The sequence below is a fragment of the Haliaeetus leucocephalus genome, unplaced genomic scaffold (genome assembly GCF_000737465.1).
Source record: "Haliaeetus leucocephalus isolate CR32 unplaced genomic scaffold, Haliaeetus_leucocephalus-4.0 Scaffold339, whole genome shotgun sequence".
Taxonomy (NCBI): Eukaryota; Metazoa; Chordata; class Aves; order Accipitriformes; family Accipitridae; genus Haliaeetus; species Haliaeetus leucocephalus.
The window spans coordinates 19719837-19743440 of record NW_010972775.1 but is presented as its reverse complement, the minus strand read 5'-3'; the positions used below and the strand labels follow the sequence as shown (position 1 = coordinate 19743440).

The 23604-nt window shown below is 37.9% G+C and overlaps 1 protein-coding gene across 3 annotated transcripts in view; it reads right to left on the bottom strand.

Moving 5' to 3' along the window:
• The window catches only part of LRRC28 (leucine rich repeat containing 28), a 49944-nt gene that overhangs the window by 4520 nt on the left and 21820 nt on the right, over positions 1 to 23604 (bottom strand). For 2 of the 3 annotated variants that reach the window (XM_010572030.1, XM_010572031.1), the window contains exons 5-7: positions 13776 to 13982; positions 7246 to 7348; positions 2228 to 2403 (exon numbers count right to left, since the gene is read on the bottom strand). In XM_010572030.1, the coding sequence (XP_010570332.1) occupies positions 2228 to 2403; positions 7246 to 7348; positions 13776 to 13982 (486 nt within the window). Of the gene's footprint in view, positions 1 to 618; positions 655 to 2227; positions 2404 to 7245; positions 7349 to 13775; positions 13983 to 23604 lie in introns of all 3 variants that reach the window. The other variant, XM_010572029.1, reaches the window with a different exon arrangement.

Here is a 23604-nt window from a genome sequence, read left to right as displayed (position 1 = left end):
ATCAACAGTGTTTTATTAAAATATTTCAGCAACCAATCCAGCAGAATAGCTAAGCTCACTAAAAAGCCCAAACTCCACCATCAGCAAAAAGGGATCTGAAATATTTAGAATTACTTGAAATACAATCCAGCCCAGCATAATTCTCACAGGTCCAACCAAAAAGACCCCTCTAAAAAGATCAATACATTCATAATCTCTTAAGTGTGCCCCCACAGTTTACAAGATGCCATCATTTTCACCAAATGGGACTCCAGGGTCATTTCATGGGAAAGAGCAATCATCTTCTCAGGCTTGGCCCAAGCCATGTAGTGCTTTATAAATTAAAACCAACATCCTAATCTCCATCTAGAAACTGAGAGATGGCCAGGTCAGGTGAATGAGTTTAGGTGCTGAGTAATCAAGACAAGACACAGTACTTGATAAATCAGTTTCGCGATATCACACTAGTTCCAGCTTTCAAACACTGTAAGGTTTAACCCCATACACAATGCACCAGAACAGCCTCAATTGAGATGACAAGCATGATGAATAGTACACTTGCGTCAGAAAGAAAAGGTCACATTCTGTAGCCAAGCAAAGATGGAGGAAAAGTAGTCCAGTCACTTCTGTCATACTTACCTAGCAGCCTCCAACTATTTAACAGCACCCTTGGAACTGCAAATTTAAGGCAGTGAACGATCAAATCTGTTACTTTAATCTTATGTGCCACCTGCTTCCTCAGCACACCATTATCTTACACCTGTCTGAACTATGCATTACTCCTGCCTCACTGAAATGTGGGTGTTGCCAGTGGTAATGCACGTAGTCTTTAATAAGGTCACTCTAAATAAGATATTTATGTGTGTGTGTTTATGTATATATAAATATATAAAAAGACTACATAGTACAGTGTAACAAACTAGAAGTAGACAAGATAGTTAAAAAAAAAGTTTCACCATCTTTTTCAGGTTCTGCACCTTGGCTGCAACTAGATATAATCCTCACAGCCTTGTATAAACCATCTATGAACCATGTCTTAAACTGATTTTGCAATGCTATCTTGCTATTCCCCAACCAAATTTCACCAGCATCTTCAGGAACCATATTCAGAGTCATATTCCAGAAATTATTGTGCAAGTCACAACCCAGTGAGAAAAGTAGTTACTCGTTATTTAAAAGATCTTGTACCTGATGTTCTCAAAGTCCTTTCAAAGACTAGAATTTTGCAAATCAAAATGAAATATCATTCGTCATTGTGCAATTTTGGTGTAGCTGATAACCTGATACTAAACTAAAAACCTCCCCTCTCCCCACCATATGCAGAAATATAAAAAATACACACCCGCAAATGGGTCAATTAATATGTTCTTTATATCAGTAAATACATTCTCCATAAAGCAGTGCTGTTTCCTGTGAACATAGGCTTGTATGGTTATCCCACCCCTCAACATGAAGCTTCTTTACAGCGTATTTGCTGCAGATCTCCTTGTACACTTTTCCTGGCAAAGCAATAGTTCAGCAGTTATGATTTACTCCAGTGGCCATGGTACTAGTGACCCCTTATCGTAAATCCCCTAACCTTTCCATTGTATCTCTCTACCCTTCTGCTTTCTACTTTCACCTCTAAAGCTGACGAATTCCCAAGATGCCCTGACTAGGAGGGAGTCACAATACATCTAAATCTGAATCTGCAGGTTATCATCAGATATTGCTAACTCATGTGATTGCATGATGTATAACCAGATGAGCCAAGGGCCACTTCACAGCAAAGAGCCTGAATTGGGGCAGAACTAAAACAGCTCAGCTGTCACACTGTACTGAAATGGCCAAGGGCTGCTAGCATTTCTTTTGCCTTATGTATAACAAGACTGCCAGTTTAGGAGTGTGCTGCCTGGCAAGAAGTTGCATTGCTGGCTGATGCATCTAATCTTGCCTCAGGAACTGCATTTCTCATCTCCTATTTCCATTAAAGAGTTTCTCCTGCAAAAAGTGTCCTTCTTTATATAGTCCTCAAGAAAGAAACCATTTGTAAGTACCACTCGACCTTAGAAATAGTCTTCGGATCTCTGTTTCTTGATATTTTTTATATTTGTTCTAATACAGCATTTCAAACATAATTTGATTAAATAAATCTTTTAAAATATCAATCCTTGCCCAGCCCTTTGAAGACCTATTTGAAATGTTCCTATCATTGCCAGAAAAGGACTTCCACTCTTTCTGTAATCTGAAGAATGCAGAAATTTCATACCTTTTAAAAACCTGTAGTAGGTGTTATAGAGGGTCCTCATGGCCAGTTCTTGCAAAGGTAGCACATGATCTGTTTCTGTCCCTATAGATTTCACCTCTGCTGGCAGGAACACAGTTAACTGGCCCGATGAAAAAGAGAGCAGTTTCACCTCTGAAACTTGAATTGGAGAACCACAACTAGGAGGACACAAGACATTTAGGAAGTGGTTAGAAAAAAAATAATAATAAAAGTAACTTTATGGGAAAACCCAGATGACCAACCCAAAGTATGCCTGATACTGTTGTTCAGCGCAGCACCTTTCAAGGACTTCTTGCAGAGTGCACTACATGTTGGGGCTGGACTAGATGACCTTTAGAGGTCCCTTCCAACCCAAACTATTCTACAATTCTATGTTGGCACACATTTTCTATAGATTACCACCTTCTGTGATGTGCTAGTCATGGCACATCTAGAGGTCTTTACTTATCAAATAACATTCAAAAGCTGGAGAAATGAGAACACAATCCCAAGGAGGTGAACCAAGTGCACAACGTGTCCCTTACTGTACCAACGCGCTAATCTCTTTTAGGCTCTGAATGCCATTATTACTGAATATTTTATACAGGGAAGCAGTTTCATAGACCTAACAGTTGGCTTCCTGTGTCTTGGATTGACCAGTTCAGAATGGTAATGGGATTTCTCAGCTACGATATGTGAGGCAAACTACAACCACCAAAAAATATCATTTAAGTGCCACTGTGTGATTCTGTACTATACCTTTCCCCACCCACAGAGTTCCCTTGGGGGGGGGGGGGGGGGAGGTGAAGGAAAAATAAAAAGAACATCCTAAGCTGTAGTGGGAAGATACACTAGTATGTCTACTAGCCTTGCCCTTCCCAAATCATCTAAGGAAAAGGAAGGTTACTTGGATCCAAGGAGAGAAACTCAGCTTGTAGTAAAAATAACAACTCTTTACATGATCCCTGTTGCAAACTATCATACCAAAGAGACACGCATAGGAAAATTCTACTAAGAGGTTGGAGAAGTCAACAGGGGAATTGGAATTGTTTATGACAGCTTAAATTTGAAGCCAAGAGCAACTTGTTAGGGCCAGTCCTAACAAATGGAACAGAAACACAAATTTGTCAGCCATCCCAGATATTGGACCTAAAAGTGAGGTAACTACACTCGACCTTATCAGTCATGAAAGAAATCTTACAGTACTTCTCTGATAACAAAGAATCTCATCTCTTCTGATTAAAGGAAAAACAGCCCAGAGAAACAAGCAAAAAAGAGCAGCATCAAACAGCAAGTCAATAAGCCTCTTGTTAAATATTTAATGCTTTCCCACAAACCATTAATGAGGTTAAAATATAATTGGGAATTCAGAGATCCAATATTCCAACAATCCATTCCCCAGCAATCCATATCCAATGAGTTAGCTATCACAACAAATAAATCTAGAATGTTGTATTTTCAAGCTGATTAACCCCTTAACCTAGCCAGAAGACACACCCGTAAACTCACTACATTTTCTGCAGTTCAGAGCTGGGCCATTTGATCTACTTTATGTAAAGAGTGAGGCTATTAATGCCAGACCACAACACTGAAAACTAAAGTAAACAAGGAAAACAGACCATCAAGAGGAATAAGAGATATATACCCTTAAATCAGGATGGATTAGGGAACGAATCTCAACCTATGAGTAATACTGGGTGCAGGAACAAAGAATTGAAAAAACCCCACACAAAATCCATAGAGGTTAAAAAGTGGAATAGACGATGGTCTAACTAGCTGGCAAAAATGGAGCTGCAGAAGAGCACTGGTGAATAACTAACTGGGGAAAAAAGGCTGTAACCACCTATTGGCTGCCTTTAACAAGACTGACAGATACCTAGCTGGAGACTATGAAATCCAATCTGCAAAAAAATAAGATCAAAATTTATTTTGAGTGCTGAGATCATCACCTCTTACATAAAAGACTTTTTCAGTCACTCTGACTACAGGATTCCCAGACAGAGATGCATTACTTACACAATGCAATTTATATTCTATTTTCAGAAATCTAGCTTTATGTTAGTAACAGCAGCATATCAGGTTTTATTCTCCAGTGGATGACCAGACAGAGCACTAAAGCCTGGATCTTCAACTCTCACCTGACCCATAAAAACCTTGCATTGGTTACTAATGCTTTCTTGGAAAGAACACAGAAATTCTTCACATGACCATTATTGCATGATTTTAACGTCACTCAGCACATTATCAAATAAAACCTTTGATTTCGTAATAATATATATATATATATAACTACTCTTCCTATTTTGAAAATTTTCCTTAAAAATAATCTATGACATTTCAAGATGGCTTCACAACATAAAGACAAGTATCTGTTTGGTACACAAGTACAAATATTATTTTGCTTACTAAAAATAATTTCTTTTCATTCTTTAATATTAAGGGGAAAAAAATTATCATTTTTTTAATTCCACAGAAGCATTACAAGAATTAATTTCATTCCAACACTTGCAAATTTTTTGGTCTCTTCTATACTAGTTTTATACTACTGTATTGGCTTTGTGTGGCAAGGTTTTGGTAGTGGGGGGGGGGGGTTACAGGGGTGGCTTCTGTAAGAAGCTGCTGGAAGCTTCCCGTGTCCAACAGAGCCAATACCAGCCGGCTCTAAGATGGACCCGCCGCCAGCCAAGGCCGAGCCAATCAGCGATAGCGGTAACGCCTCTGTGGTAACATTTTTAGGAAGGAAGAAAGTTGGGACAGACGGAAATGGCAGGCGGGGGGAGGGGGTAAAAAATGTAAGAGAAAGAGCCCTGCAGACCCCAAGGTCAGTGAAGAAGGAGGGGGAGGCGATGCTCCAGGCGCCGGAGCGGAGATTCCCCTGCAGCCCGTGGTGAAGACCCTGGTGAGGCAGGCTGTCCCCCTGCAGTCCATGGAGGTCCACGGGGGAGCAGATCTCCACCTGCAGCCCGGGCAGGACCCCACGCCGGAGCAGGTGGGTTCCCGAAGGAGGCTGTGACCCCGTGGGAACCCCGCACTGGAGCAGGCTCCTGGCAGGACCTGCGGATCTGTGGAGAGAGGAGCCCACACTGGAGCAGGTTTTCTGGCAGGAGTTGTGACCCCATGGGGGACCCGCGCTGGAGCAGTGTGCTCCTGAAGGACTGCACGCCGTGGAAAGGACCCATGCTGGAGCAGTTCGTGAGGAACTGCAGCCTGTGGGAAGGACCCACGCTGGAGCAGTTCATGGAGGACTGTCTCCCGTGGGAGGGACCCCACGCTGGAGCAGGGGAAGAGTGTGATGAATCCTCCCCCTGAGGAGGATGAAGCGGCAGAAAATAACGTGTGATGAACTGACCGTAAATCCCATCCCCGTCCCCCTGTGCCGCTGGGGGGGGCTTGGGGGGGGCTTGGTAGGGAATCTGGGAGTGAAGTTGTGCCTGGGAAGAAGGAAGGGGTGGAGGGAAGGTGTTCTGAGATTTGGTTTTATTTCTCATTACCCTACTCTGGTTGATTTGTAATAAACTGAGTTAATTTTCCCCAAGCTGAGTCTGTTTTGCCCATGATGGTAATTGGTGAGTGATCTCTCCTGTCCTTATCTCGACCCACAAGCTCTTTGTTATATTTTCTCTCCCCTGTCCAGCTGAGGAGGGGGAGTGATAGAACAGCTTTGGTGGGCACCTGGCATCCAGCCAGGGTCAACCCACCACAACTACTCTCCATCAGAGATACTAGCAGCTTGGCTCACCAGCAGTGTACATGTAATGACAGCAAAAAGAACTGGCAATGTCTTTACAAAAGGTCAGTGCAAAGATAAAATTATTTTGACTGAGTATAAAATAAGGACTTAAAACATTAAAAAAAATAAAGTCATGGTTGTTTAAAATGACCTGAAATAGGCAGGACAGTTGGACCAAACTTGTTGGAACACTTCCTGCATTGTCACTAGTGGTTTTGGTCACAATCAATACAGTTCAATTACCTTTAGGGTCAATTTAATGTCTGTGTTACATTTTACAATCAGTTCTGAAAGAACAAAGGCTAGAAATTGTTTTTCTTGAAAAACAAAATTAGTAGAAGCTTGACACTGCATACAGTTCAGCAGAATTATAATCCAATTCCAAGTATTTAAATATCATACAACCAGCTGACACGGGAATATTAGAAAAAACCTTAAAATGCCAAGACTCAGCATCTCACATATTGCAGTAAAGCACAGGCTGTAGAGAGGGAATTTATATTTAATGCAAGATTTGCAGAGAGTGAGCATACCAGAAATTTATAATTAGATGGTAATGGGAACAATCCCCTTCTGATCAGTGTTACACCAGTAAGGCTCCGTTCATCAGTGGTGCTGATCCTAATTTATGCTAGTGTCAGTGCAGAAAGAATTAAGCTAGTGTCCTAGACAGACTACTTTTTTCTCACATCCTAACCACAAACATGACACAGCCTAGGATATTTTGAAAATCCACACATAAAAATATACCTGTCAATCCATAATTGCTAAAAAAAGTTACTTATTTTAGTTAGTAGGTACCAAGACCCAGAAGAAGCTCATACTGGGATGTAAAATGAATGAAGGAGCTGCATGTGACATTCCAAGATATATGTTATGGCCCACAACTTACAGAAATGTGAGAACTTATGAACTAGATAGATGCTGCAACACATTAAAAAATATTTTGTTCATTCTTTAGCGCTGGAAATTCTGTGAAGCCTACATTTTTGGCCAATCTTTAAATGCAGCTAGGATTCAGCTTTAGGCCTTATGTTATCATTCATTACAAATTCCTTCAGAATAACTGCACTGTCTGTCACAGCTTAATACTAAAACATTGAAAGTCAGCAATTAACACAGATTTATTACAAAAATAAAACAGAACTGGGAGCTGCAGTAATATCCTCAAAGTAACATCAGTTCTGAATCAATCACACACACAAAAATCAGATATATCATACAGGAAGATATTTATGAGAAATTTTACAAAAAACAGGTATGCAAGACATTTGAATTAATTCATACCTACCCACTGCAACCAATGACTTTATTATACAAATAAGATGGGAGGCCTTTCAGATGAATATTGTTATCCACATAAACATATTGCAGCTCCCGAGAACGACCTAAATCTGGGTTTAGAAAACAAGAAAAGTCAGGGGGAGAAGGGATGACAGTGACAATTATAAGCAAAGTAATTCTCTTTAATTATAAATAAGCTAATCAGACTCCATGTAAGCAAACATAAATAGTACTTCTCAGTTGTAAAATTTCAGCCAATGGTTTTATTATGGATGAGCTGAAAAGCTGTTTAGAAAATAGCATTGAAAATTACTAACACAAAACAAAAGCCTTTTCAGTAGCTCTGAAAATCCCATTATAAATAATTAATTTTAACATTGATAAACTCCAAAGTCAGTTTGAAGAATCAAAGGGACAACTGATTTCAAATCTACAGTGCATACTTCAAGTTCATAAGGTCAAACCTGCTTTCATTAACTGGCCTCATGTCACTGAAATCACAGCTTCACTATCTTTGGTAAAGTGGTAAAGACATAAACAAGAATGTGGTCTGTCCTAGGCTTTCTTTTCTCCAAGAGGAGATGTTTGATTACATTAGCCATAACCAAATACAAACAGTAATCATTCAGAAACAAGTCTGTGTGATGCGGTAATTTACAGAACACAAGAAAATATACAAGCATTAAACTGCAGAATATTCTACAACAGAAGTTGTGGCTACAAGTAAATGATCAATATATCTGAAGGTGTGCTGCTTACATTATTTCTGTTAAGATATTCATGGCTGGCAGTCAAAAGCAGCAAGTACAGCATGTTCAAGCAATACCTTCATGGACTAGAAATATATTAACATACACCCAGATAGGAGCATATAGGTATGGAATATTATTTTGTTTAGAAAATTAAAGTGGAAAAATGGAGCAAAATTTAAAAAGGGAAAATTTAGTTTCTAGGAAGAATTCTTGGAAAAAAGAATTTTGCTTATCAGCAAGATCTAGTCAGTGGTAAAACCGTCTGCTGTCAAAATAAGTGGAAAACATGCTAATGTGAGACATTTAAAGAGACAAACCAAACAGTGAGCTAAAAAGAATAGTCTAAAAAAGTTTTGAACTGGCAAGAAAGATGATATGTAGGATCATCTGGGTAGGCCATTTCATCTGTAGCTCTTATGCTGTTCAAGATACTGGGTTAGGAAAAGACATATGCGTTTAATACAAAGCACAAACTAAGTGAACAATGTTTGAAAGTCTCTCTGCTTGGGAAAGGACAGCTGCAACCCAGACAAATTGCATTATGAAAAAATAAAAAAATAAATCTGTATGCCTCCCAGCTTCTTAAATTTTTATGAGCATGTTATAGAAAATAAGCAAGATAAACAAGCATTTGGCTGAATCAGCCACATTGCAAGATGGTACTAATATCGACTAATTCCAACTTCCCATCTTTATCAACTGTCAATTACCTTGGTTGGCATAAACATAAGGATACCCAGAGAAATTAGCATAGCTTTTGTCCCTTTTGTAATCATGGCCAAGAACAGAATAAAAATTAAAACAATTTCCATTATAGTTCTATTCATAAATTCTATTTGGAATAATGATCTCATCATTCCCTACTATGACTACAGGTAATACAGTCCCTTCTTTATTATTGAATAGTTTTATTGTACGCAAGAGCTCTGGACACCACTTAGTGCAGATAAAGTAAATGATATTTTGAGTGATCCCTCCCCAAACATTTGGCCATCTTCAAACATACTGAATGTCTTCCGCTGTCACCCACTTGAATGGCAGCTGTAAGCACCACAAACCTTAAAAGCTCACTCTGAGGAGCAGCTTCAGAGGATGTCACATTATCAAATCTTTGATATAAAGAACAAGTGATGATACCAACAAAAACAAATAGATTGCTTTTCTGAAATAAAAATGTTAACATAGAAAAACTGAGTTTTGCTTTTTTTTTCTTTTAATACAGACCCTTGCCCTGCAACAGTCTATGGAGGTTTCAGGGACCATAATCTGGACTTTGTCCAAACTGGAGTTACTGGACATTGGGGGACATGTTCAGGCATCACATGCTTCTTTGACGCTGTCCCAAAGACATTCTAGTTTGCAGAGTTATCTGCTGCATCCATCAACTGTCCTGCCGCAAGAAGCAAGTACAAATATCTCTGCTGACTGGTAGGCACTGCTGTGAGATGCTGCTGTACATAGTTATGAGCTAACACCTCAAAGATGATTTATTTTGGCTCAGTATTGCAGGGCTGAAAATAGTTTAGTAAAGTTCTGGGATATTTTTAGATGAAACAAAAACATTGTTATCATACAATGAATAAAAACATTGCAATACTGAGGCACTATAACATCATAAAATATTGTAAGGCTGGAAAAGAATCATCCAATAAAATTTAAAGCAGATAGTATGTGCAGGGCACACCTAACGCTTAGAGAATATTGCCTCATGTTGCAGAAGCCAATTACACTAAGAGGAGCAGAAAACTATGGGTTGCTGGACTAGCTTGAATGTGCTACTGTTTAACTTATTAATTTAGAGAATGGAAGAAAATTTTTAAGAGAGGCTCATCGTGTTCAATTCTACACAGATGTATGCAAATGTGCTGAAAATCAGGCAAGTCAAAAAAAGCCCTAAAGCTGTTCTTTTCATATGCATTGAGGGGGGGAGTTAGGCTGCATCTCATCTCTTCCCTCTGTCTTTATCTTATGCTATGTTTAGATTCTAAGTTCTGAGTTGACTGCATTTCCTAGGTAATTAAAGCAAATTTTTGGATGTTAGACAAAATATCTCAGTGGGAAAAATTCAATAGCCAAAGCCAAATAGCCTGTAACTATAAATGTTCCTTTGATATAGTTTCTTTGCATTAAATAACCAAGCATCTTCTAGTCCCCAAAAGATTTTTTTTCCAGTTTCAAACACTATCCATCAAGTTTAAATTTAAATAAATCACCACTTTAAAAAGCTCTTTGTAACCCATCCACATTAATTTTTATGTCTTATATCAGTCAACAAATATTGTTAACAGTTCTCTAAAAAACATGCTTCTGAAGAACTTTGTAAAATAAGGAAGCTGTCCATCTTTGAAAAGGGTAAAGCTACAAAGAATGTTTTCATGTGGCTTTTGCAAGCACTGTACTGTGTTTAAAACATTTCCACTTTCCTCCTTCCAGGCTCCCAGATCAGAGACCTTTCTCCCAGAAATGACCAAATGCCATGAGTCCTGAACAAACCCCAATTCTATTTTTCCTTTTTTTCCCCTTTTTTTCCCCAAATTTTTTTTCTTTTTTTCTCCTTTTTTTTTCTTAACCTCAGGGCCCTGGCATATGCATTCCACATGGCTGAAGATGGAACAAAAGCACTTGTGTGTCTGCACTGATGCTCTTTTAACCATACTGTGAGGGCAAGGACACAAAAGCAGCATATACCGAGGTAGAATAAGGCCTTTGTTTACTGTGCAGTGATAATTACTAGACCCATTTTCTAAACAAAAAGTGCACATAAACCCTCAATAAAGTGATATAACACTGAATATTTGCTGTCATAACATCCCCTGTACTGCCAGTACACTTGAGAATTTATGGCCTATTTAATTATATTTGTACTTTATTACATAAATCATTTTTACTTTTGCAATATCATCAGATTCAAATTTCTGCTTGCACTGGAATTTGTTTTCAGGCATTAGAGCATTTGTTAATGGTAAAATTTTAAAGCTAAATTTCTGTCAAAGGATAATTCATATTGTAAGCAGATTGACATAAAATGATCAGTAGTTCCATCCTACCATTCAAGAACAGAATTCCTAACCATTTATTAGGGCAGCATGAAAGCTACTCTAACAATAACAGGACTGTCCAGGATGCAGTTTCCAGTTCAAGTTACACATACAATTTGGGCTTTTTTAAAAAATAAATTTATTAGGAAGGCCCAAAGGCTTGGATCCATGCAGTCTTGTTTCTTTGGATATTCAACAGCTGGAAAATACTGGCATATCCAAGAATTAAGCAGAACAAATGACTAATTCATTATTGTTTACCCATCTGCTTCTTTACATACCAGTTCTGAAAGTCACAAAGTGGGATCAGGTATTTTTATTGTATTTTGTAAAACTGGTTAATAGTGTTACACTTTTTTCTTATGACACATGTGCCCACAAACTTAAAAGAATGCACAGGACAAAAAACTACGTAGTACCCTTCCAGCAGTGCTGTGAAAGTATTGTGTGCTGCTGAAATAAACCTTACACCTATCAATCTAGGAACAGGAAAATGCAGATTTCTGTAACACTTAACAAAAGGCTCTACTGGCAGCTACAAGGGACATACTTAGATGAGGAAGAATGGATTCCTTGGCATAGTACATGTCAACCACCATATGGAATAAATGAAGTAAATCACACATTAAAAAGCATTAAGCAATATGTTCCAAACATATTTCTTCTAACATGGACATGTCTAATAAAAAAGAGAAAAACCCCACATTCTGTCAGGAGATGAATAAATTGTCTGCTTTTCAACTCAGCTCCCTAACTGAAAAAAATCGTTTGACAATTCTTGCTTGAATATCACTTGTAGATATTTCTACAGTATCTTTCGCTGTTATTTAATGTCCTTACTCAGTCATTAACTAGTAAAGTGAAGTTGGATGTAAGAATACACACAAAACAACCATTAGCCAACATGTGCAGCTAGCAGAAATAATGCTACAATTATGCCTTAACTTCAGTAAAACTCCAAGAAAAATATTTTCCCATACAACAGATGGTAAATTTAATCTTTCTCTTTTTCAATGCACTAACTCTATCTTCTACTTTATTTCATCACATCTTGACCACTCTGAAGCCCTCTGATTCTTCTGAGGAAGGATTAAACATTTACATTTATACTGTGCTGCTTTTCCTCTGAACTCTAGGATTTATGATTCAGTTTCATATCCACAGATAGCAAATTATCTCCAAATGTTCACCAGTGAGTCACTATTAAGAACTACTGAACAAGGTCAATTGACAGTCTTTGATGTTTCCCGTTATTTTAAAAGTTCCTTTTGAATGTTTTGAATTTAAGTCTAAAAATAAAGAAAAAAGAAGGTGTGTCATTATATTAGAGATTTATTCCCTTCTTTTGAACTTAAAACACTTCTGCAGATCTACGGCTCATCCAGGTCATAGCTTGCTCACAGATAAGCTACTAGCGCAAAAGTAGCAAAAACTGTTATCCTTTAATATTTCACACCTCATCTTACAAAAAAATTAAAAAGATTCAACTTCCTGTCTCATGAAATGGAGTTAGATAGAAATATTTGCCAAAATAGGGGAAGTTATTTTGCTTGTTTTAGTTAGTACTGTGGAATCTGGATGATGCATCCTGGAACTCATTTTCTCATTTATATAATGACATATGTTGGAACATAACTAAAACACTATGTCTGGACACATTATTTGCACTTACTTTCCAGTAAAATAAACTAAGGTGCTAAGAAAATCAGAAAGATCATAAACTCCTTTAAAGACTAAATTGCTAGCACTGAAAAAATTAAGTTAAAGGCATACAATGTAATTAATTTAGAAATTATAATCTCATTTTTAGCCACCTCAATTTTCAGCTTCTTTTCAATGTGATTATCATAACTTCATCTGCACCTAATTAACACTGAACTCTGTATTCTAGAAAAACTATTAATGGCTATTCAAATGACATGACAGATCCTGCATGTGTGTCTGTATTTCAGCAGAGATTAGCCCCTGGCAGGGCTAAGAAGTAACAAACACAGGGAAGAGGACTTGCTTTTCACGACCAGAATACATAGTCCACACTTACTGACAACACAACTACTTCCCACAACAAACCACCACATGCTGACTGCACCTCCTACTCCTGAAGGCCTGGTTCAACACTTCCAAACTTTGAAAGGGTTGAGAAGGCGGCAGATAAATTCTTTCCTGGGCTACTACTGTGGAAGTTTTGATGGATGCCTATACACAGCACAAACTAAACCTTTGATAGATTTTGCAGTACTGACATTCCTAATCATGAAAAATAATTTATGTGGAGTCACTGGGATTCCACAGCAAGTTTTAGACACTAGCTGAAGAATCTTAGTTAAATCATCAGATCCAGCAAACAGAAACAGATCATTACCCAAAGTGGCAGAAGTCAGATTACATAGTACCGTATTTAAACACAACATCATTTAAACTTTTTTCCCCTTCAGTTGGCTAAAAATAAAGCAAATTTGATAGCTGACCTATGCTTTAAAACAGACATGAAACCTCAACCTGCCTTTTTTTTTTTTTTATCAACATATTTTCCAACAATATGATCACTGTGACAACTCCATAAACAGAGTTTGTAGAGACCACCAAAGAAAATCACTTGTTGAGGGTTTCTAGTTTTGGTTGGTTTTATTATTATTATGTTTGTTTGTTTGTGTTTTGTTTGTTTGTTTGTTTCCTTTTGGGACAGAAGGTTTGTTTTCCTGTCTCTTCTCTGACCTATCCCCTGCCCAATGACAGTGGTGACTCACCAAGTGGCAAAAATGCAAGGCGGTTTCCAGCCATGGAGAGCTCATTGAGGCTTGGTAGTTGGCACAGGTGGCGGGGAACATACCACAGGTGGTTTCGGTCTGCGGTCAAGTACTGCAGTGAAAGGCACATATGCAGCCTTTCAGGTAACGTTATCAAACGATTGGTTGAAATGTCCAGTGTTTGTAGCTCCCTCAGGTCTCCAACCTCTACAATCCAAACAGGAGGAATTGAGAATTATTAATATAACTATTTTCACAAACAAGACCAGAAAAATCTCACATAAATCAAAAACAAAGGTCAGTTAGCTGTGCTGTTTTTCTCTTAAGAAACTGTTCTGTCAATCCGTGTTGAGAACTGATACAAATAATCCCCATCATCATCTTATTTCAAATCTTTTTGATGAGGAACAGTTATCAGTTAGGCAGTATGTTTAAACACGAGATCTCTCAAGATAGAGAATTCCTGAATTGTGACAATTACTACTGTCAAAAATATCAAGCAGTTTCCTGGTCCTACATCAGAACTAGGAAAAAAAAAAAAACAAAAAACAAACAACAAACCCCAAACAAAACACATCACATAGCTTACTGTTATTGAGGGTGTTTTGCATGACCCCAAATTCATGCAAATTCAAATTAATTTAAAGAAAAAAATAATTGAGGATGCAATGCTTATATCCACCTTACTTAAGATTCTCTTGCAATGAGACTTACAAATGCATGCATAACACTTCTTGCTTAGTGACAGTCTTTCACCAAGCATGCTTAGGAACAACAGCTCTGTCTTCATAATACAATTCAAAAGACCTAGTTTAAATTAGAAAAGAAATTTCTTAATAACCTGTAAATTATATTGCTATGTTACATTGTAGGAAGATATTACAGTAAGCGCTAACCTATAGTTGTAATAATTAGTTACAGCTTCTAGAAATTCTTTTTTAACACTAAGAATTTTAAAAGTACATGTTGTGTTTTAAATAGTATTGTATAATTTTTTTATGTAGGTAACAAATGAAGTTCTTAAAAGTCTGCAAGATGTGATCACACAAGTAGCCTCCCTTGTACAACAGTGATTTTCCTTGTGTCTGGTCTGTGGGACCAGGATGCACTTCTTCAGGGACTGACTGAGAAATTTATTAAGCAGCTCTACAAGTTATCTCATCATTTATTTACTTATTTTTTTACAGTTGCTCTAAAAATTGGATAACTCTATAAATTCTTTTCCCCAAACATGGGGAAACTGTAAACAGTTTTGCTTTGTTTTTAAATACTTTACAGCAATGGAACCAACTCATGAAGTGCTTGATGCCCCTTAATTCTTACTGCAGTTCTGAGCAGCTTGCAGAGCCAAATGTACTTTGCTCTCAGCTGAATGAAACCAGCTCTTGCATCTGATAACTGCTAAAACAAGGTTCACTAGAATTTTCTGCGCAGAAAACACCAGACAATCTACACAATTCACAATCCGCACAATTTACATCTCTATCACCCATATTTTTTAAAAAGATATAAATAGGGTAACACTCTTTAAGTTAAAGCTAAACAGAAGCTGTTGTGCCCTTAAGCGCTCTCTCTGCGGCACGAGCTAGAAAATTTGCTATTCCCTGAGCTCTGAGGTAGCACCTTGTATACTACACCCAAAGAAGAAAACAAAACACTAGGTTAATTTCAAGCTGTCTTCTACACAACGGGGAAAAAAAATGCCAAATCTGAAGTTGACCTTGGGAAAAACTGCTATAAATGTTACTTTCAAGACTGAAAACATGAAATAAAGGGAAGTTATAATTCAGTATAAGAGATTTTCACAAAAGTACTAATTAAACAAAATGTGTGCACATATAAAAGGAGTTTCTGCTCACTACAAACAATCCCAGCATTAACTACAATAAAGAATCAAAAACATAGTACATGCATCCTTTTATAAAATATTACTGACAGAAGTAGCTGCTATACACAGATGACCACATTCTTCAAATCTCTTAGTTTTGATGTCAACAGGAATCCTAAGCTTTATTTTAAAAGTCTTTGGGTTTTTTTTACTGCGAGATTGAAAATGAATGGCAAAAGCAAAATAATCACTACCAAATAGCAAAAGACTACTGTGCAAAAGAACTGCATTAGAACTCATTTTTAAAGAGTTTTATATTCATCACAAACAAAGCCATATGCTTGAAAACACTGACAGGAAAAGAGCCACCTACATTCAGCCAAACCACTGACCACATGCAGTCAATAATAGGCCTAGCTATTTTCATGCACTAACCTTTTTCTCTGCCACTAAAAACAGTTTTCTAATTCAGTTTAGGTCCAAAATCCCATAAATGTTACGGTTGGCAAAGCTGGCAGAGTTTCAAAGGCATTGCTAGAATGATATGTTTCAAATCTAAGAGGAAATAAAAGTATTCTCATTTTATCCTTCATCCAAGAAACACATACTTGCCCAAAACTTCATCCTCTCTACCTTACTCTTCCAATGCATACCAGATGTAAACATCCACTTTCAACATACAGTGCCATATGTTACAGAAACACCCATCGACCCATGATAAAGTTAAAAAGTAAACCAAACAACTTCAAGTGCCATCAGATTAAAAATATAACCCCCAGATTCCCCACTATAGTGTTGAAAGCTCATTTTGAAGAACATGCTCAGACATTTACTAATGAAACTAAATTGGTTTCAATCTTGTTAAAGCAAAGGAAAACAATAAAGAGGAATAACACAAAATATAAACAATCCATTAATAAGTTTTTCAAGCTTTTAGTTACTATATACTATTATCCATGCTTTAAAAACATAAATACTGAAGGATGCCTTGGCTAACAAACAGTGAAAGACTTACAAATCTCTCTTTTGCTATCACCTCATCAAGCACTAAGATACATATGAGAGGTCGACTTTGGAAATTTCAGGCAGACCCAGTAAAGAAAATAGCTATTCCCAAATAAAAAGAACTGACAAAGAAGGGACTTCTATTCAGATTCCCACCCCCGCCCCTGAGGGTAACAGAGAGACAAGCATTATACATCACTATTAAACCACACTGAGGAGTTCCAATTACGTTTAAATGAAATTCATAAATGAATAATTTAAAATTTATATTAGTTCTAGGATCAACACTATCAAAATCAACATGGCAGAGCACTGAACCCCATTTTGATATCAGAAGCCAGAAAAAAAACCTCAGTAGCTTTGTTAATCAGAAAGACCTGAGTCCAGACGTGAAGTTCCTGTTGCTAGTTCTTTGGACCCAAGTGTTTCAGTCATGTCCATCTGCACAGATTACTGCCTTCACATATAGCTGGGCAATTCTGTAGCTTGGCCATATGGTACAAATGTGTTCATGGCATTGTACACACGAAGTGGCTGACAGACTGTAAATCCGCACACTACCTTACTTCACAGAAACTTAAGTGCAGGCTTATACACAGAGTCCTGCCTACAACCTCCTAAAGGTGGTTTCAGTGACAAGAGACATACACATAAATACTTCCCTGTATTCTAAAACTGCAAGCACTTGACTAATTAATTCATCTTTTTCATCCCTGATAAAGATTCAGAAGTGATTACTGTGGCTCCAAAAAGCAGCCTTTGCATTCATGGTAATAGCTTTCCCAACCCCTTGGAGAGAGGGTCAAGTGAACTGTCATGACATGCATTTGGGTGTTCAAAAGGAAAACTGCCAAATACATTTCTCTCTCAACACAAAGAGAAAAGAAACATCAGCATACCTTTAAAAAAAAAAAAAGAGAAAGAAAGAAAGAAAGTGAAACCTTGAAAGATTTCAGGAAATTTCCAAAATTATTGACCTTCTAACAGATTGTATTTGTATAAACATACCTAGCATCAGGAAAAAGAAAAAAAATCTATTTCTGATTCAGATGGTTTAAATGCCAGTCTTTAATTCCCATGGCTTTACATGAAGGAAGAAAAAACATCTGGAAGTAAGCAGCCTATGCAACATATAATAATTGCCAAAGGCAATTCAAACTTCCTTAACCTTCTGGGGGTACAGGCCTCACCAGCTGCATAACTCGAAAATAACTAACAGTTTTCTTTACGTTTCAAGAGCAATCCCACCTTTCCCTGTTGGGCCATAACCCAAAATTTCATCCAAACATATATGAAACACATACACAATTGGATTTGAGTGTATGGAAGGCATGGATTTACTTTAAATCAAATGCTATCTGAGTCTTTCCATCCAAGTAAAGGAAAGAAGGGGACAGGAAAGGGCTACAGACCTACCTGCATGAGAATGCACCTCAAAGCAGGATATTAAGAGAAAGCAGAGAACCTACAAGGAATGGAAAAAGGGACTGATCAGCAGAGAGAGCTGGCACTTAGAGGTCACGCCACAGAACTTAAATGAAAACTGCCAGTAGGCCAGGAAAATGGGAACTCACAGTCAAACAAAAGGTTTCTCAACAAGAAATAAAAAGCAAGAAATGAAGAACTGGTGTCAACAAGGCGTAGAAATTAGGAGGACAGACCAAATATTAAATTAGTTTTTTGCATCATTTTTTCCTGTAAGAATAATGCTGTGTATGAGGACAGAGACAGAATACCTCATGGGAACAAGGACAAAGCACTGAAAATTACCACATCCATTACTAAAATGAAATGAGGCTGCTTAAAAAATTTCCATCCCAGAACACTGAAAAAATGGGTTATCTATCAAAATTGCAAGCTCAGGCACAAAGATTCTCAATGAATAAGACTTTTTCTGGGATAGCAGCCTAGGGCTGGAGAAGAGATGTGGAACCTGTGTTCAAAAAAGCCCTGTTAACATGAACTTGGCGCTCTTCAGTATCTTGTAACAATTGTTCTAAGGGGAAGGAGCAACCAAGAGTAACCAATGACTGGAACATAAATAGGAAGCAGAAGGAAAACGCAACCCAGATCTCTCCAAATGTAAATCATGTTATACTGGCTTATCTTTCTTCAATGACATTTTTTGGTTAATGGTAACATATGAGTATCACATCTCATGGCAAACTATTGGGCTGGAGAAAACATTACTAGTGGTGTTCCTCAAGGGTCTACTTTGTTTAGAATTTCTATTTTCTACCTTGGTTAAAAACCCCCTAAGTTTTAGTTTGCTGTTGACACAAGCATTTAAAGTATTGCTAATATGACAGAGAACCAAATTATCATACAGGAAGAAGAGCAAGAACTTTTAGACTGAAGTGACCACAATGGAATGAGAAATAACAGAAAATAAGGATGATAAGAAGGTGCTGCAAGTCAGGCCTCTGCTTGAAACAATGAAGGAAGAGAAGGATCAGCTATATTGGTTCACCACCTAAGGATAATGAGCCACCAGTGAAAATAACTAATGCAACTTCTATATATAGCCAGCACTGTATTAGGAGCAGGAAAGTATGTTAATATACCTTAGTATTGTAGGCAATAATGATGATCTTGCTATTATCCTACGAACATTTGTATCTACCACTCTGCTACCAAAGGGTTCTAACATGGAGGCGATCCTCTCCCTTGCCTGTCATCCACTCTGCAATGCCAGCAGCATGTCACTGTTTAAGGCTGCAACATGCTGTACTAAAAATCTTTCCTATATAACATGGAGTAATGTTTTCCACCTTGTGGTACCCAGAGGGACATATTCCTATGAATCCTTACAGAATCAAATGCTGTGATGACTGGCTGTGATTGTGAAACACTGGACTTTATGCACCCAGTGATCCCTCTCTATACTGGGGTCTAAAAAGGACCTTGGTTGCTTCAGGAAAAGAACAGAAGGTGCTAAAAGTGGCTACCATGCTTCACCCCTGAAAGAACGTTTTAATCAACTTCCATGAATCTGAGTACAAGACACATTTTCCTATTAGAGCTATAAAACCATGCAACAGTGAGTAAAAGGCGTTTGAAGTCTTTCATACTTACAGAGCTTATCACCTGTCCCATTAGAAAAAAATGCAAGTCTCTATACATGCCTGTGAATTTGAACTATAATACTATTATCAGTTAAAACTGTAATGGACAGGAAATCTAAGTTTAAATCACTGAAAGCTTGATAGAAAAGATCTCCTTTAGATCTGTTCCGGGATGCCTCAGGAGACTTAAATAGATTTTAAGATGGTTAAAACAAATTAAATATCCTATTATATATTACGTTACATTTACTGTCCTACCACGCAGCTCACGTTTCATAGCCTATAAAAATTAAATTTTCTAGCACAAATTGGCACTTATGATAGACCTGTGCCATCTTCAAACAAGGAAGTTTGACCATAACTGAAAATTGGCATCATTAGATTTAAGGACAAAGAAAGGGGGAGGCAAATTGAATGACATTTACATTTTGACACTGCTGTATGCAGATCTGTTACTGTATTGTTAGTGAAAGAGCTTGAAAAATGTTCTGTTTCTCAAGCCTAACACACCTGAAGATGATTCTTTCCTTGTATTTTTCCCATGTAGGCTAACATTTGCTCAATATTTAAAGAAAAAAAAAAAAGGACTGGAAGAGACATTTTGGTACTGCAGCAACTATTTTATGAATAACCTGTTTTAAAATAAGGTGCTGAATACAAGTTCAAACCCATAAAAATTCTATGAAAAAAGGCTTCTATCCCAGCTGATCAAACTTGAATCTATTACTTTTAACCATACTTATGGTTGCATTTCACACACACATCCTGGCTGGAAAGAACAGGGAAAAAGATTTTCTGGGGTAAAGTGACACCTCAAAAATGTTCTCAATTCTCAGTTTCACCTACTTCAGCCATAAACTATATTGACTCTTCTCCAAAACATTTAAGCAGCAGATAAAACTCAAAACCAAGTGAAAAATACATACTTCTATTGAACATACCCAAATAGCATCTGTTTTTCCTCAACCTTTCTAAATGCCACAAGCCAATTTAGTAACAAATCTTACTTATTTTGCACCATCATTCACAAGCAAAGGTGAGGAAAAGTGGCCTTCTAAAGTCCAATCTTGCTAAACAGTAATTTTAGTTCAGCGAAAAGCGGCTGAAAACAGACATCAGGCATGAGGGTCTCATTAAGGCAAACTCATCTAAAAGGTCAGTGGTTCCCCATCTTTTACCATAATTAAGCTTAAATTAACAAAACTGGCAGCCTTGTGCATTTTATGGGTCCGGCACTCTGCGCTTTTCTCAGCATCAGCACTGAAGCACCAGACAGAGAGCACAGATCCAGACTAGTTATCAGGTTATGCTCCATATTTCCCCCCAGTGCAGGTTTGGAATTCTATTTTCTTCCATAATTTGATGGTCTCACTGAGAACAGTTAGAACAAATCAATTATAAAAAATACCAGAAATTAACATACACAAGAAAAGTGGAAAAGGTGGGCGAAGGGGCAAAAAGGATAAGGGGGGGGGGGGGAGAAGTTTACGCACAAAGGAAAGTCAAGGCCCTGAAACTATCAGGTTTGCAGTTGTTTGGTTTTGGTTTTTTTGTTTGGGCTTTTTTTTTTTTTTTTCTTTAAAAGACAACCTATCCTTTCATTTTGTTCTAGTGTACTTTGCCTAGTACTTTACTGCCCCACAGCAAAGTACTACTGCTACACAAATATGTAATAGATGTGAAATTAACGTATTAATATTATTCTATGGTTTTATTAAACAATATGCCAAATTGTGGACAGAGGAGCCAAAATGAACTGTGAAGAGACAGAATCGTACTTTGTCAAGTATATTGCATGAAAAATTCTGCTAGCACCTTACAGAAAAGTCTCTTCTTTAGGAAGTGATATAGTTCTGCTGTTGTCTTTCCTTTGAGGAGCAGCTGTTTTCCTTTTTCTGGGTGTTCCTGGGTGGTATGAACATAAACAAATGTGAATGAATAAAGCATAAGACCTATTACACTTTTCTTGTTTTGTTTATGTCTTACCATCTTTACTGCTGCACATCATCTACAGTTCACTGTGCACTAATATCACTACATGGTAAGAGGGGGAAAAGCCTTCCAGAAAAACTTTGTGAGTAAAATAAAGAGCTAATAATTTGAACTCAAGATGCCAGCCAGCTAGAGATGCCTACTTAAGTACCCTGCTTTGATTAAATACAAACCAGTAATCACCTAAAACAAAGGCAAACAAAATGAGCATCCTAAAGAGGTATCAAGGATGGCTTAGTGCCTTGGTTTAACCCCAGCCAGCAACTAAGCACCACACAGCCACTCACTCACTCCCCCGCCATCCAGTGGGATGGGGGAGAAAATCAGGAAAAGAAGTAAAACTCGTGGGTTGAGATAAGAACAGTTTAATAGAATATAAAAAGAAGAAACTAATAATGATAATGATAACACTAATAAAGTGACAGCAGTAATGATAAAAGGATTGGAATGTACAAATTATGCACAGTGCAATTGCTCAGCACCCGCTGATCGATGCCCAGTTAGTCCCCGAGCAGTGATACCCCCGCCCCCACTCCCCCCAGTTTATACACTAGATGTGGCATCCCATGGTATGGAATATACCGTTGGCCAGTTTGGGTCAGCTGCCCTGGCTGTGTCCTGTGCCAACTTCTTGTGCCCCTCCAGCTTTCTCACTGGCTGGGCATGAGAAGCTGAAAAATCCTTGATTTTAGACTAAACATTACTTAGCAACAACTGAAAACATCAGTGTTATCAACATTCTTCTCATACTGAACTCAAAACATAGCACTGCACCAGCTGCTAGGAAGACAATTAACTCTATCCCAGCTGAAACCAGGACACTCAGGAAGCCACAGAGACAGGGCCAGTCCTGGCTATAAATTCTCAGGCAGCTTTTTCCTTTCTTCTTCTTCAAAGGAAAAACTTCAGATCAACACGATGGACTGGTCTCTCTGACAAATATAGATTAGTAGCTCCTAACTTGTTACTACACTAGTGTCTAAATAATCCAAGCAAAGACCTATCTGTTGCGACTGTTGCTATCAACGGTTTCCAACCAACTGGAAACAGACACATCTTTCTTCCTTTTCTTGAGGTTGGTGGGTTTGATTTTTTTTCCTTCCTCACCAAGAATTAACTAAACGCATAACGAATGCAATAGGTCCAGGTTAGATTTTCATCTTTCAGTGGAAAAGTATTATGCTATATCAAGCCAAATTATGCTTATTTATATTACTATTGGGAGATATGAAAGAACCCTCTTCCCTGAAGGTAGACTCTGTCCCCATAACAAAAAAATGCAACTACAAATTTGAATGGGGTGAGGGAAAGAAAAAGAATCAAAGGAAGCTCTTCAGTTCGGAACCACTCTTAGGGCAGTGGAGTCACCATATCTGTTTTTGAAAGGAATGCTAACAGATGGGATTGTCTTAACTGAAGTCCTATGAAAATAAGAATTCTTCCAGGCCACTGGAAGTTACTACAAATTGCAACAGTAGTTACAAGGCAGGGACTGGCTAAACATTCACAGGAGGTATTCCCACTATAATAGAGGTGCATCTTTCTTAAATATAAACTATGGATTCTGATGCCCTTTACTAGCAGCATTAACAGGAGCTTCTCTTGCTCCTCCTCACTTGCCCAGCTCATTTGTGCTGACCAGTGTGTGGCCTCCCACCAGACTCGCTAATTCAGCGGTTGAGGAGGACAGGCAGGCGCTACTATAATGAGAAAATGGCATGAACCAACTACTAACAGTTTCTAACTAAGATTATCACCAAAAAAGAAGACATCTGACGTCAAACAACACTAGCAGTGTTCTGATTTTCAAAATGCTGAGAGCAACTGCAAGCCTTATCTTAATCAGTGGAAGATACTGCTGTTTAGTGTTTCAAATCAGCACAAAAGACAACAAGTAAGGCTTGTAATTATACTCCCCCCGCCCCCCCCATCACACACA